The sequence below is a fragment of the Ctenopharyngodon idella genome, chromosome 3 (assembly GCF_019924925.1).
Source record: "Ctenopharyngodon idella isolate HZGC_01 chromosome 3, HZGC01, whole genome shotgun sequence".
NCBI lineage: Eukaryota > Metazoa > Chordata > Actinopteri > Cypriniformes > Xenocyprididae > Ctenopharyngodon > Ctenopharyngodon idella.
Window position 1 is genome coordinate 35967477 of NC_067222.1, and position 17281 is coordinate 35984757.

Below are 17281 nucleotides of genomic sequence, written 5' to 3' on the forward strand. Positions count from 1 at the left end.
GGTCCAGGCCAGGATTGGCCCATCGGGAGCACCAGAAAAGATCCCGGAGGCCTAGTGACCGGTTTGACTCGCTGCCACCCTCATTTACATTCATTTCATATTTTCGACTAAACTTAAAATTCCAAGATATAAACTCTAATGTGCAAGAAATAAAGTCAGAATTGTGAGATAAAAAAATCGCAATTACCTTGTTAATTTTTCTATTCCGTGCTTCCACAGTGACGTCATCTTTCCACTCTCAAGTCAGTGAAAAAGCGTATTCTGAAAGATGTTCGCAAATGTGTTCTGATTAAGTGTGTTTCTCTTACTCCATACGGTGAGGGAGGCGCTGGCGTTGATCGCTCCCTCTGAGTTAACGGCGTAGCAGGTGTACATGCCCGTGTCCTGCAGCACCACCGGTTGAACCTGCAGACCGCCGGACTCCAGCAGGGTGAAACGTGGAATCTGCATTGAACCGCTGGCAAGGATCTGAGTATCTGTTATGCATACACACACAAACAAACACACACACACACACACACAAACCAGTTAGTTCAATATCTCGCTTCGGCTTCCATATAAGGAATTAATAGAGCATCACTATGCGTGGTGTTGGAGCTCAGGATGATTTTATTACAGGCTTAAAGTTTTCCCAGAGGAAAAAGCGCCTGCAGAGCTCTCTACCTTGTTAGGGGCCGCTATTATATATGCCGCTTCATAATTGGGAATGCTATGGAAATGACTTCATGAATATAGCCAAAACAGTTGTAGAATTTAATGGAAGTTTTTTTGTTACTCTTGCATGAAATTATCTTTTGTGTTGCCAATCGGCTGCAACAAAGACATCTTAATGGCTTCCTGTGAAGCACAAAACACACAACCTCATACATCAATTGATGGCTCTGCCTGCAGTAACAAAATGCAAGAATGCCAGCGATCTGGCTGTAATAAGTCAAATATAGCACTAGTAAACATAACAAAACAGCAGGGCTAGGATGCACCCATGTTAATACTGACATTACATTGATGCTCTGTTCCAAAACCTAGCTACAGTAGCTGCCTATGAAGACAACATTTTAAGGCAGAATATATGCAATCAATGTGAAGACTGTTCCAAAAAGTGAGCAATTTCATTTTGACCAAAATCTTAAGCAGAATCCAGTGTATTCTTGGAGAAGGCAAACTCAGAATGCATTGTGACAACAACAGGGACAAAAAATGAATCCAAATGTATTTTTATGTCACATCAAACTCTCGTGAAATCAATTTTGAGCTGAGTCTCTTGTACAAAGACTGCGTATGTTTCTGCCTACGTAGAGGGCTCTAAATTGCATGGATTCAAGACTGAATGGTTAAGATACTCCCCAGGTATGGAACAGAGCTCAGATGTGATTTTAGCCTCATTTATTAATTGATTCAGATGTTAAATGCTCAAATCTAACATCACATTGCACTAGCATTACCTCTCTTCCAGATGATGGCTGCTTTAGGGGCCCCAGATACCTGACAGGTGAACGTAGCCACCGCTCCGTCTGTGACAGTGATGTCGACCGGCGCCGCGATGAAGGCCGGAGCCATACCTGCGGAACACACACACACACAAACACACACATTTTTAATCAGGACAAGAAAACGACACATTCGTTCAGTAGCCCCACATTCACGCTTAATGCAGTCCACCCACACACCCCCACAGGAACACGTAAATTATTAAAAGAGGCCAAACAACAGCCAGTAAATTGTATTAAAACAATGTTATGTCCATCAAAACACTACTGATGCTTTTTATTGCGATCCAGGACATGTCTGCAAATTTGTGTTTCAAATCGGAGATGGTAAACAACTGGCATGAATTTAATTATACTGTTCTGATTGGGTGTCCAATGTGGCAATGTGGAGTTGCTACTGTAGGTAATTTTTAATAGGCAGAGATGTGTAAATGAAAAGGTATTTCCATTTGGAAAAGTAAAGCATATTGTTGTTCGAGAGCAAAAGATCGCTGTTTGGATGCATTGTTGAATATGTGCCATATTCATTTGGAACGGACGAGGCAGCAATATAAAACACATTACAGCTTTGTTTCCAATTGCTTTACATCATTTTTATCACATGAATACTGATGCCACGGTAGGGCATGGCAGTATAACCAAAATCTTATATTATGCTATAAATTTTTTTTATCATGGTAACATTATATATACAGTCAAACCAAACTTTATTCAGACATTTTTGATATTTTTTATATATTTTATCTAGTGGGTGCAGGACACTATAGTTCATTTATGTAAGTGAGGATAGCAAAATAGGGTAAACTGTGACATATTACACCCAAAAATTCTTCATACAGTGGACTACCAGTGAAACTGATAAAAATTTGGAACCAAAAATTATTCAGACACTTTGACCTGATCATGTTTTGCTTAAGTGTTATCTGACATAATTAAGATTATTTTTTTCTGACACAGTTTAACTCTGAGATCTTGTCATTTTTTATTCCCATTTTTTTAAACTATAGTGAATAAACTGAGATAATGAATGAAATGTTCAAGGTGTCTGAATAAATTTTGATTTGACTGTATCACAATCTAAGAATTTTTACAGACTGACCAATATTAATATGACCAATATAGATACAGATTGTTGCAACAAATAATTCTGACTGTCACTGTTGTAGTTTTAGTTCTTGATTTCTTTTGTTTAAACTGTTAATATTATGCAAAGTTTTTTTGTGATCTAAATGGATTTTTCATAGTAGTCACATAGTCATCAGACATCAATGCAAAAACATTGTCACATTATGTAACATATATTTAAAGGTGAAGTATGTAAGATTTTTTAATGTTAAAATATTATCTTAACCCAGTAAGGGTTACAAAAAGTGTAAACATTGAGCCCCTCCAGGCACTAGTGGTTCAACGGATCACAAAACTCACGGTTCGGATCATATCACGGTTATTAAGTCACGGATCGGATCATTTTTCGGATCAGCACAAAAAAAAAAAAAAAAAAGGGGGTGAGGGGTAACTTTGCATTTATTACTTAGCCCACTTTAACTACTCCGATACCATAGCAGAAACTACTAGCCTAACTAATACATTATTAAAGGCAAGTGAACAGACTGTAAAAAGAACAAATACTGTACACCAATTACAAACATAGATAAATACAACATAACGTTACAAATAAAGTATAAGGTCTAACTGTAGTATTAATTTTCATGTACAGAAATGTAATAATTAAATGTAAAATGACACTGTTCACTGTATAAATTTAATATAGATTAATCTTTGTTAAAGCTGTGTTATGTTGTTTGATTTACATGACAGACAACAGCAGGTATTTATAGGTTGCTGTCACTTTAAGAATAGGACCCCATGCACTCACACATCCGATAGATACACATCCGAATTCTCACCTCGTTCAATTAAGACATAACCGAATGTGTTTACGAGAATACTTGCCGAGAGGGGTATTTTGACTGACATAATGCGTGTATGTGTCCATCCAAGTGCATTGAGGACGCGAAAGAGAAACCAATTAGGAGTTTGCGAGCTATCTGAAACGCGCCTCTCTCTCTGTGTGTGCGCGCGAGCCTTGTATGTATGTGCGTCTGTGTGCACCGATAACAACGTGGCGTGCAATACCGAATTAAATCCTCTTTTGCCTCTTCTAGCGCTGGAATGGTTTTATATCTATTTAATGTGTAAACAAGCAAGACAAAACACGAGCAAATGATAAATTTTCACTCTATTGCGGTTAAACTTGCAATTGATCCGTGAATCACATGCGTCAACAACGATCCGTTTAACCGCTACCAGGCACCATCAAAACATTAAGAGTGGTTCGCTCAGATCTGTCAATCTCTTTCCAGCTCAACCTATAGCATGAGTTCGGGGCGTGGCTACTGTAGCAGGCGGAGCCAAAGGAGGTTTAGCCACTAGCCGCGTTTCTATTACCCTTCAAATTGCGTAAATTGTAATTGCGAATTGAAATTACGCTCAATGGAAACACATGAATTTCGCAAAAACTCCCAAATATTGCAAAAAAGTTTTTACGCTCCCATGAGGTGGTTTTTCAGACAATTCGAAAAAGGAATATTTCGCAAAACTGCAATGGAAACAATTTTTTCGCATTTACAGGTCACCTGACATACAGTCACATTGTCATTCTTTAAAGATGTTTGTCTTTTATAAAATGACTTATCGCAAGAGGAAAATGACTCATCGCAAGAGTTTTAGTCGCATAACATCGGTTAATGGAAACGCTGTCATTTCACAATAGTTTTTTATCGACATTTAGAAAATATTGCAAAAGTTTTGTGCAAATCTGTAATGGAAATTCGGCCACTGTGGGACTATGGCAGACACACTACATGGGAAAGACATTCAGCTTCGGGTAGAGTAGCAAGCCAAATTTCGCTGCATTTAGACCTACAAAGATTAAACAGGCCATCATGGACACGTCAAAGCGAACGGGCCATTGCGATGTAACACAGTACAATGAACGCTTCAATACAATATCATCATGCACTTACTCAGAAAGACAAATTTTCCAGTTAATAATGTTTATTTTGACATGTCCAATGTACACAGCCTCAAATAGTTGTGGCACATCATGTCAAAAAAATGCGGCCGGTGCCGATACATTGGATTGGTTTATTATAAACGAGGTGATCACCTTAAGGCCCTTTCAACCCAAGAACAATAACTATAAAGATAACTATAACAATAACAATATTAACGTTCACACCAGCAGACAATATTGTTCTGTTTATTCGAAGCGAGTTTTGTCGTCTGCCTCTTTAAATGCTCAAGCTGTTTCAAGTCTGATGGATTCTGATTGGCTGTCAATGCTTTTATCGTTCATCAACTGGAAAAAATCGTTCTGAAAGTGATACTAACAATATAATTTCTCTGTGCTGTTATCATTATAGCTGGGGTGTGGACTCTGCTATATAGTATTTAGAATAATTTTTAGAAATAAATCTTTATTGTTATCATTATCGTCCTTAAGGCATGTTCACACCAAGGACAATAACTACAACGATAACAATAAAGATATAGTTCTAGAAATATAAATATAAAAGAATAGCACACTGAATATGTCCACACCACAACTACAACAATAATGGCACAGAGAAACGATATGGTTGGAATCACTTTCAGAATGATTTTTTTTCTAGCTGATGAATGATAAAAACATTGACAGCCAATCATTTAATTCCTAATCCATTCTGCAAACCTGCACTCAGAATAAACAGAGTGTTATCAGAGCTTTCATTGGTGTGGATGCTAATATAGATTTCATTATGGTTATCTTTAGTTATATAGTTCTTGGTGTGAACAGGCCTTTACTTGTGACACGTAGCAACACAGCTAAAAGTGTTCCTAATATGTAGAACCTTTTAAAGAAAGTTGCCCTGAAAGACAAAGAAATCCTGATTGAACAGGCTACATTGTATATATATATATATATAGTACACACATCTGTTAGGTAAGTTGTAGAGTAATGCTGCAAATTAAATGATGGACACTGTACATAACTAATGAAAGATATGAAAGAGAGTTTAACAACCTCCAACTTGAGTTTAACAACACCTCAGAATAACCCACTATTGTTCATTGTCTTGATTTATTTAGGACACATCCTACTCTGTATTTTCGCATTACTCGCATATGTAAAATAAAACCTCAATATCTCTCAAATTCCTGTATTCTAAAGGTATGTCAGCACTATCTCTGCTAGAGCACTTGAACTGCACATCCTGACACAATGTTCCACACTTAAAAATCAGAGGTGGTATGTCATTGAAAATCAACATGCTCAGTATGCTCTGATGTTTTGTATGATGACCCCTTCTCTCTGGGGAGATAAAGGCCTGGTGAGTGATTACTAACATTCATCCACTGTACTTGTCCTTGATCACTTTTGCATGAAACAGATCTATACAGGAATAATAAAGCCTGCAGCAGAACTAACACAGCTTTGATTGAATCGTCGGTCAATGAGCGAGTCTAGATATGCAAAATCAATATGCAAGAAGAATGCGAGATCTTCAGCCATTCAGAGCAGCATTTTTATTACTTAAAACTTTAGGGCTGAAATTAATAGCTTATCTGAATTAAAGGCTCCTTATTCTATATTTTTATAACATTTTATATTTATTTATTTTTACTCTAAAGTTTATGTTATTAGTGAATGTCTCATGCTCCAAAACATATTTTTCTACATTTTTCTGACCCTGAACATTGTAAGGACTTTGTAAAACTTAAAAAATAAAAAATGAAATACTGTTCTTTTTAATGAACAAGCTCCAGTCCCCAAAATATTCTGCACAATCACGGACAATCGAATGATTCAAAGGTCAATGCGGCTGGAAGTTAAAATCATTACGGCAATCTACATGCAATAAATATGTGCAGCTGGGGCTGTGGTAATTATCTGTGTGATGAGAGTGCTCCTCTGAGGGGGTCTTAATGTCCTCATGTACAGATCAGGGCAGTGCCCTGACAAACACTACGATGTAATCAACTCCAGACAGGCCTCTCCACAGGGAGCTGCTGCATCTCTTACAGAAAGGTTTGAGAATCACATGTCCGTAGATTAGGAACAACACATCTGTCACGCCGGGGAACTGCTGTACAACAGCTGAGAGAAGGTGCACTTTGCAACTGGTCACATCTAATACTCTTGGCAACATCTCAATTGTTTGTGTGTCAATAAATACTAACAGTGAGTCTGGAAAATGTGCGATAAAGAATGCATGACGCCCCCCCTGCCCGGCCTCGGGGTCAGACTTACTCGTGACGTCCAGATAAGTGTGGACCTGAGCTTCTCCAGCCGAGTTCCTGGCAAAGCATTGGAAGATTCCGGCATCGCTGGGCTGTACCTTCCTGACCTGAAGGCCCATGCTGGAGATGACCTTGTAGCGAGGGTTGTTGAGTTTACTGAGGGGCACAGCATCTTTATACCACTCCAGCTTGGGCATGGGCACCCCTGTGAGTTAAAAACACAACATGATGGGTCATGATGAAGGTCAGATGTCAGTTGGGTTCAGAAAGTTGAAAGTAAATTATAAAAGTAACTTGGAAATTAAATATTTTATAGAAAAAAAACCTTATTAAAATTTTAAAACATTTTAATAATGAGATAGAGCTATATAGAAAGTTTTAAAAAAACAGAAAATAGAAAAAGTCATTTAGTCATAAAATGTAGATAGATTGACAGACAGATGGATAGACAGATAGATAGATAGACAGACAGACAGACAGACAGACAGATAGATAGACAGTTAGATAGATAGATAGACAGACAGACAGGCAGATAGATAGATAGATAGACAGACAGACAGACAGACAGATAGATAGATAGATAGATATTAGATAGACAGATGGACGGACGGACAGATAGATAGATAGATAGATAGATAGATAGATAGATAGATGGACGGACGGACAGATAGATAGAGAGACAGACAGAGAGATAAATAGATGGACGGACGGACGGACAGACAGACAAACAGATAGATAGATAGATAGATAGATAGATGGTAAATTGTCTGAGGTGGCACTATATTCTATAAACTTCCCAGTTTCAGTGAATCCATTTTGCTAACTTGAAATCACACTATGTTTATCCCCATTCTTCCCTTTGGAAGCGAAGGCCTGTGCAGTATGAAGCCACACAGACTGCACTGGTCTAAACACTCTTTATTGTACATACTCAAAGGTCTAATTTTGAAAATGCTGGATGCTCCTTTTGTAGGATATAAAAAAGATGATGAAGTGTCAAGTGAAAATGAGAAGATCTGAGGCCTTAAGCCTCCAAACAGATTCGGCTTGCACTCTTCTAAGAATATTCAGGCAGCTTGGAAAAGTGCACTCTCGGGGGGGATGATTTAAGTAACGGCTGAAAGAGCTAACAGAGAAAATCATCACTCGCTGTGGCTCTCGTCTGCATCAAGAGAAGGCCACCAGATTGTATTATTCAAACTCATTTAGCACTTTTCGCCTGTGGTTAACGGCTGTATCAAGCTCCACTCGGCACCAAACAGCTGCAGACTTTGCCGTGCAAATTTTCCGAGACGTATCAAAAGAGCGAGGGGCTCTGGGCATGTGTTATAGTCTTTTCCTTGATCCTTCAGAGCTGGAGACTTCTGATTCTGCTCTGGAGAGATATAACTTCTCAAAACAAAAGGATTCCTTTCAATCCAGCCACATAAAAAAGTGAGAACGGTCCCAGAAGCAGCACATAAGAGAAGTAATGGATTGATTCCACTTCCTGCTCTTGAGGATACGGCGGGGTGACTCGCTTGTTTTTATTTCTCGCAGCCCATCTGATGCTGAGGGATCATTTTTACCCTTCGCTGAAATTGCAGCTGAGCCGAAACTGAACCTCAACGGACAAATATCATAAGTACGGTTATAACAGTTGAGCCGACTTTCCATTTCAGCACTATTAGAAAGCTAGAGAATATTTCTGGCAGAAAACCAATACCATTTCATTGGCCATTTTTCCACGCTATAATGATAATGGTTTAAGCCCCTTCCCATCAACACCTCATATCTCACAGCTAATCGTAAACTCTTCGCCACTCGTCCGAAAGGCTGCCATTTGTCTTCGATGAAGGGATGCTGGCATCCTCTAAATGTACAGATTTTATAAATCACCCCCAAACAGAGCAGGCACAGCCTTTAGGGTTGGTTAATAGACCCGCACGGCGTTCCTGGGAGTTCATTCATGACTGTGGGTGGCAGCGCAAAGAATGCAATGCGAAAATTGCTAAAAATACCTTTACGTAACTAAGATTACTGACTACAAAAGCTCTGAGTGCTCGATGAAGTGCATGGATCAGAGGGGGGCTGAAGTATATTGTATGTCTATTGTGTGTAAAGCATATTGGAGAGTATACTTTTAAACCTCGAATCAATCCAGCCCCCTCGGTTTAAGTCTCGCACGTAAAGCACTCACCTCGAGCTTGGCACTGGATATCCAAACTTTTGTCCACCTCTCCCATCATCTTCCTCCTGGGCTCAGCGGTGAAATAGGGCGCCTCTGCAAAAGCAAATAAGCTTATTTGAGAACACTGACATTTCTCAACTGAATACAAAAGAATGACGTTTTCGAGGTATTGTAATTCATAAATGGAATAAGCAGAAATAATCGAGTGATTCCGCCAGTGGAATTCAATGTATTTTCCAAAAAATGGTATTTTTGTTGAGCGCAGATGGGCGTGGGGGAAATTTATTCCCTTTTCTGTAGCAACTGAATGTTTACTGGAGCAAAAGTAATGAATTCATAAACATTGTCAAGATTGAAATGCTCAGCTTCTGTGCTTAATGTAGTCACGTGTCTTCGGCAGTCAGACATGTGGAAGGGTTGCATTAAGACTGAGAGCACCGGTGGGCATGTTTCATTCACTTCATTCACCTAATGCACAACGTCCTCTGCTGTAATGTTTGGACTTCCTGCAGAGGCACAGATGGCCACTGAAACTTCACAATGCTGCAGATTTACATTATAGATTTCATGCTTATAAAACATCTGTTATGAGTTTGTAATGAGAAAAATCTGCTATTTATGTTCATATCATACTGTAAACAGGTCTGTATGAATGTTGTTTTGTTTTAAAGGAACAGTTATAAAATATACCCATAAAATATAATTCAGTTATCATTTATTAACTTCCGTGTTGTTACAGATCTTCAGTAGAAAATAAAAGGAGATATTAGTCAGAATGTTCATGTTGCACTTTTACACATGTAGTCCATACAAGCCTTCTAAATTCATATCACTCTCAGAAAAATGTGCAAACAATGTACCCTTAGTGGTACAACAGCTTGTCACTAGGGCAGTACCCTTAAAGGGACAACTTTGTATTTTTTTTTTTTTTTAATCCCCTGAAGTTTAATTGAAGTAGCTTAAGGATACTTATTACTACTCTAAGGTACTAATATATACTTTTTAGGCATAAATATGGTACAAAGTTGTCCTGTTAAGTGTACTGCTCATGTACTACAAGCTGTCGTACCCCTAAGGGTACAATGTTTGCGCATTTTTTTTCCGTGACAGTGCATCTTTTAGTGAGGAAAAGACAGAAATATATATGTGATGTTTCATTTTTTTTAAATGTTAAAGTACAGGTTTAATATGCAGAAGCAACTATAAGTAAACAATTTGCAGTTTGATTTCCCCAAAAATGAAAATGATGTCATTTATTACTCACCCTCATGTCGTTCTACACCCTTCGTTCATCTTCGGAACACAAATTATGATATTTTTGATGAAATCCGATGGCTCAGTGAGGCCTCCATTGACAACAAGATAATTAACACTTTCAAATGTCCAAAAAGGTACTAAAGACATATTTAAAACAGTTCATGTGAGTTCAGTGGTTCAACCTTAATATTATAAAGCGACAAGAATACTTTCTGTGCACCAAAAAAAACTAAATAATGACTTTTCAACGATATCTAGTGATGGGTGATTTCAAAACACTGCTTCATGAAACTTTGAAGCTTTACGAATCTTTGTTTCGAATCAGTGGTTCGGAGCGCCAAAGTCACATGATTTCAGTAAACAAGGCATTGTTACGTCATAAGTGTTTCACAATTTCAATAGTTCACGTGACTTTGGCAGTTTGATATGCAATCCGAACCACTGATTCAAAACAAAAGATTCATAAAGCTCAGAAGCTTCATGAAGCAGTGTTTTGAAATCACCCATCACTAGATATTGTTGAAAAGTCGTTATTTTGGTTTTTTTTCGGGTTGAACCCAAAGGTTGAACCACTGTAGTCACATGAACTGTTATAAATATGTTTTTAGCACCTTTCTGGGCATCTGAAAGTGTTAATTATCTTGCTGTCAATTGAGGCCTCACTGAGCCATCGGATTTCATCAAAAATATCTTAATTTGTGTTTTACAGGTGTGGAACGACATGAGGGTGAGTTTCATTTTTGGGTGAACTAACCCTTTAAGTTGTTATTCATTGAAAATTAAACGAAATAACACTGATTTGGAGTGACATGAAGATAAATAAAATTTTCATGTTTGGGTAAATTATTCCTTTAATCAGTTATTTAGATGCTTTTCATATTAGATCATGAAAATCGGGGCAAGAAAGCACATTCATTGATTTATTTTCTATGAGCTATTTCATACAGTAGATCTCTTTAATAGTTTTACAAGAAATGAATCTCTTATAATGTACAGCTTAAGAGAGACATTATTGTAGAGATTTACGCTTGAGAGACACAACTGTGATGCGTGTTTCCTAAGAAAAACTCGCAGACCATCAAAAATCTGAAGTGCATTTTTTATACAAATAAGCAGATGAATAAATGCATACTTAGAGATCTGGAATATAATTCAGACACCCAAACAGTCACTAAGCTCCTGACTTATGTGCAGCGCCACACTGACAGCCAACATTCATCAATTCACATCCACTCAGTCTTGCCTAGTGTAATATATTCCTCCTGTTACAGATTCGTCTGTCTATACATATGTATTGGACTTCACATGGAGCTCGGAACACCTGTCAGCTGGACTCTCAAATGGACACCGATGTGAAGTGAAGAGAAGGCATAAATATTTAATATGCTGTTTAGCTCAATGGGTTTCCTTATATAACTGTACAGAGAAGCAGTACTGCCTGTACTCAGTATGTGTTAAATATATGCAAAGACAGGAAAAACTGTTGAATTCAGCCTGACACCTGCATTAATCACAGAAAGCGTAAAGCGAAATCATTTAGGAACAGTTAATAAAGAAATTGAGAATCTTGTTGTATGCTGCTGTCTTTCGCTAAAAGACAAAGACAAATTTGGGCAATGAATTAATCTTTGGCATGACACATGGTTCACAAGTGATACAGTACACTACAGTAGGTCTTACAGTTACACTTTATTTTGATAGTCCACTTTAGACATTCTACTAGTAACCTGTAAACTGCATGTCAACTAACTATTAGTAGAGTATTAATAGACTGTAGTAGACTCTTAGTAGACTGTTAGGGTTCGGGTAAGTAGAATCAGTTGACGTAATTGCAAAAGTACTTAGTATAATGTCTGTTGGGGAGCATCAAAATAAAGTGTTAGCAGATATTAAGCAGACAGTCTACTAATACTCTAATGAGAATTAGTTAACATGTAATTGCAAAGTTATTTAGTAGATTGTTTAAAGTGGACCATCTAAATAAAGTGTTACCGGCCTTACAGTTAAAGGGTTAGTTCACACAAAAATGAAAATTCTGTCATTAATTACTCACACTCATGTCGTTCCACACCCGTAAGACCTTCGTTCATCTTCGGAACACAAATTAAGATATTTTTGATAAAATCCGATGGCTCAGTGAGGCCTCCATTGACAGCAAGATAATTAACACTTTCAGATGCCCAGAAAGGTGCTAAAAACATATTTAAAACAGTTCATGTGACTACAGTGGTTCAACCTTTATATTATAAAGTGACGAGAATACTTTTTGTGCGACAAAAAAAATAAATATATATTTTTCAAAAATATCTAGTGATGACAGATTTCAAAACACTGCTTTGTTTGAAGTCGTTATTTTGTTTTTTGGCGCACAAAAAATATTCTTGTCACTTCATAACATTAAGGTTGAATCACTGTAGTCACATGAACTGTTTTAAACATGTCTTTGGTAGCTTTCTGGGCATTGAAAGTGTTAATTATCTTGCTAGCAATAGAGGCCTCACTGAGCCATCGGATTTCATCAAAAATATCTTAATTTGTGTTCCGAAGATGAACGAAGGTCTTACGGGTGTAGAACGACATGAGGGTGAGTAATTAATGACAGAATTAGAATTAGTATATAAATATATTAATAATACTAATAATATTAAATATTAGACCACTTTTATTAGAACATTATGCTATCTGACTTAAATAGATACAGTAATTTTACATGTCAAATGAGGTAGAAATGTCTCCTTAAGGAGCCATCCAACCTATTCTATTAACTTAACATCATATTCATGTAACACAAAGATGTTAGCAGATGCAGCTTCCTTTTTTTCATAATGCATTGAGCTGTCCTAAAGATATGATAACTCTAAGATTTATCTCTTTACACGCCACTATTTCAAAAGACTACAAATTATGTGCACTTTGTATTTTTTAAGTAAATCAAATGACTTGGAAATAGGTCTGATGGCACTTCAGCGGTGTGTGTTCGGGATGATCCTAATGTGTAATATTACCTGGTGATATTCTCATAGAGCACTGTGACCGATAGCTGTAATGCCTGAGGCTCTCCTAAAAGCTCTTAGCTCAGCTAATACAGTGTGTAATTTGAGGTTTTATGCGCAGTAATGTAGTGCTATACCTATCAGAGGGCTTTGCTGTTCATCACTCCCCACTGAGTGGAACCATTAAGACGGTGGATTTTTTTCTGCAGGCATACAGCTGTGAAAGCATTGTGTCGGAGAGAAGAAATGGAGCTTTTATTGGATGAGGTGCTTTACCTGTGATGGAGAGGAAGGCTCTGGCCTCCGCTGGCTTCACACTGCTGTCTAAAAGTGAGGCTTCGCACACGTACATGCCCACGTCGGCACTAGTTGGGTTGATGATGGTCAAGCGTCGGCCAAAGGAGCCCACACCGGTCGCCACTTCCACGCCGTTTCTTCGCCACACCAAATTGAGCTTTTCAACCGGACTGTGGAGAACAGCAGTGCAAAAATTGTGACTTAGAAGTGATAGTAGAACCATTTTTTGCTGGCATACACTTCCATTTTTTAAAAGAAATGAATACTTATACTCAGCAAGTGCACATTTAATTGCTCAAAAGTCACAGTAAAGGCACTTATAATGTTACAAAATTTAAAAAAAAAAAAATGCTTTTGAACTTTCTATCCATCAAAGAATCCTGAAGAAAATGTGTCAGCACAACTGTTTTGAACATTGATAATAATAATAAATGTTTAGATTGATTTCTGAAGGATCATGTGACTCTGAAGACTGGAGTAATGATGCTGAAAATTCAGCTTTGCCATCACAGGAATAAATTACATTTTAAAATATTATGTTGAGCAAACTTTCAAAAACTTTACAAAATTCTTACAACTTTAAAATCTTACATATATCCTGTTGATCCCTGATGTTTCCGGAAAACACGTTCAATGCCCTGTAAGTGTTACTTTAGCAACTATTATAATAATGGCTTTGAAATGAAGGTTAAATGGAGAAAGTGTAAATATTGATTGCTGTGAACCCGTCAGAGGTAAATGAGTATCAAATGAACTGCGTGCTGCTGGGAACAGTGTGTGTCCATATAGCCATACTCACCGTGCATTAGCTACACACTCCAGCGTAGCCTCACTGACCCCGGCCACCACCGTAGTGTTTCGGGGTGAGATTACAATCACTGGAGCCACAGGGTCCGCCGGGGCCTCTGAATCTAACCAGGAGAGAAGGTTAAAAAAAAGAGAACTTTAGATCTACAGTACATCTGATTCTACAATGTTTTTTCCCTCCTGAAAAAAACAACTTGAACCAGCCTAAGGTAGTTTGCTGGTCTTTTAGACTGGCCAATTTGATTTAGCTGGTTTGGATGATCCAGAAGTACCCAAAATCCCCACGAATCCATCAAAACAAACAAGCCTAGACAGTTTGACCAGGCTAGGCAGGTTTAAGCAGTTCTTTTCTTTCAGCAAGGATCTAAAATGCATGCGCGTTTAAATTAATGATCAGTTATGTCCCAAATTTGAATGTAGTGAGTTAATAATATAAAACAACAGATTTCATGTTAAAGTGGGATCTATACTAAATCAGCCATGGTATTATCACTCAGAAAAAGACAAAAGACAGAGAGTTGAGCTCTTTATGTTTTATGCCTGCCTGACACAGAATACTTTGAATAATTAATCTTTTGGCAGTAGTCCTGTAACACGCTCCAAACGGTGGGATTCCTCCCCACCCCCTTCTCCGGCTGTTATGCGAAATCATTCTTGCATGAAAATATGCTTTTTACATTTTTAAAATGACCCAAGCACGTCTCTCGTCTAATAGTGAAAAATTAAATACTGCCTATTAAATCAGCCTCATTCTTTCCAGGGGAAAATTAGAGAATATCTAAAATATTGAAATCTTATGATAATGAGGATTTAAATAACTAAGTCGAATGCTAGAATCAAGCCTTTGATGTCGAATTTGACGAAATGCATGAAGGAGCTGTTGAACTCAAAAACTGGAGCTTGTCAGTAACTTCATGCGATACTGCAGAAGTCCTTAAAGGGACGGGCCGCTCCAATTACAGATAGCATCTGATGTGACTTATTAAATATGTCAAGGAGCGTACAGAGGTCATAAGCACATATTCAAAATGGAGGGAACCAAATGTAATAGTTTAATTGAAAAATTGGCCAAGCTTTAATCTGAATATTGTCAGTGACCTTTAATATTCACAAAAAGAATATTAAAGGTCACTGCTAAAGATTGCATTTGGCTTTATGATTTATGTTTGTACTTTGGGCTAAAATTCCAGCAAATATTACAATATTGCAGGGCTGAAGTATTTCTTGACAGAAAAGACAAACTTCTCTATGTTGCATAAACACCATGTGGACTGAAACAAATGTTTCAATGAGACGGGAACATTGAAAACATTGATAAATGATTTAAAGTTTCTTATAATTCTCACAAATCATAAATGGAATGCTTATTTAAGCTAAATCTTGAACTCATTGTAAATAGGAATGTGTTTCCTATAACAAAGTCTCCAGCGGGCTTTTGTGTTGGTAACAGCCAAGACCGAAACAGATTGCGTGGGGCGTATGGGCCTCCCTCCCTCTCTCTGTATTTGCAGATGGGGCAACTCTTTGCAATACATTAAGATATTATTGAAAGACTCATATTTTTTTTTTAGAGCAGCAAGAGCGAAAATCCTGCAGTGTTATCATATGTGAGGTATGAAGTGTGTTTCAGGGGATCATCCGGTTGCCTACTTCTGCTTCAATGGATAAGTTGCTTCACCTGTGGCCATGGGAGGCAATAATTGTACTAAATTCATCAGGGATGTGGTAAACAGCCCAATTCCCTCTTTCTACCACATGACCACCACTGGACAAATGAGCCAGACATCAGTTTCTATTTTAAAGAGTTTTGGTTCTTCAACTTCTCTATCTCTACTTTTCTTATCTACAGTATGTACTGTAAATGATATTAGTTTATGAATGTTAGATTATGTTATCTCATTTTCGGTGTATGATTGTCAACTCGGCTGAGGCCCAAACTCAAATAATTGTTTTAGGACTGTCCTTGGGCTGCTGAATCTGTTCTTTGAATAGCTAGCCATGGGTTTTGAGTCAAAGTAATAATTTGTGTTACCACAGTAGCAATAATTTTGTCATACAATGGCCCATTAAAAGGATAGTTCACAAAAATGACAATTTTATTATAATTTTTAAGTGAACTATTCCTTTAAGTTGAATATGGAATGTTTACATCACAAAAAATTGACCACAATCTGCAAGTCTTAACGTTCATTATGAATTCTTAAAACTGCTTTTAAATCAATTATTTCCCATGAACACAAGTCTGATTTTTATTGTCCACAGAGCTGGAAATGCCATTTCATTGAATTCTAGCTGTAAACTCAAAGACATTTCATAAGCCAAGTTCCTATTCAGTTTTTACACTGTTTTGTTATCGACAAAGCAAATATGTGCAAAAAAATGTTTGCGAAATTTGCTGTCTCCAAGATGTTTCCATCCAGTTGGCCTTTTACCGATAAAATAGTGTGTGCGTAATGACGTCATCCCTAAAAAAAATGCATTGTCGCATGTTTTGTTATATCGCTAAAAGACTCACGATTTTATGACATTACTTTTATTTATTCAGATACAGTTCTGTATTTTATTTGACCTTTCTTTTTGTCAGCATTGAAAACTCTAACAGTCTTCCTAGTTCCTTAATTCACCAGACACCCTGCTTATTTTTGTCGAGCTGCAGATATTTTCAAGACAGTTTCCTCATCCTTGTGCTGCACCTTTGAACTACGATCTACGGAGAAACTCATTTTTGTGACATTTAAACTATAGATATAGATTTTATGTGCTAAAACTAAATGGAAAAAGATTGTGTCGACATTTGAGAAATTTTATTAACAAATGCCATTTCCATCAGCTATATCGTTAAACATTTTAAAGTGCTAAACCTTTTTTCGCATAAAAATCCTTGGATGGAAACCTGTGCTATAGGTGAACAGAAGTGTTAAGATGGAACTAATGATTTTACAGACTTGTATGTTCATTTTAGCTAGTGCATAAAAATGAGATAAAGA

General features: G+C 37.4%; 1 protein-coding gene across 6 annotated transcripts in view; it reads right to left on the reverse strand.

Annotated features, from left to right (window-relative positions):
* Positions 1 to 17281, reverse strand: part of sdk1a (sidekick cell adhesion molecule 1a) — a 331621-nt gene that overhangs the window by 97138 nt on the left and 217202 nt on the right. For all 6 annotated transcript variants that reach the window (XM_051886569.1, XM_051886567.1, XM_051886566.1 and 3 more), the window contains 6 exons: positions 14287 to 14398; positions 13467 to 13657; positions 8950 to 9033; positions 6781 to 6975; positions 1443 to 1559; positions 309 to 476 (listed from right to left, as the gene is read on the reverse strand). In XM_051886569.1, coding sequence (XP_051742529.1) covers positions 309 to 476; positions 1443 to 1559; positions 6781 to 6975; positions 8950 to 9033; positions 13467 to 13657; positions 14287 to 14398 — 867 coding nt within the window. The remainder of the gene's footprint in view (positions 1 to 308; positions 477 to 1442; positions 1560 to 6780; positions 6976 to 8949; positions 9034 to 13466; positions 13658 to 14286; positions 14399 to 17281) is intronic.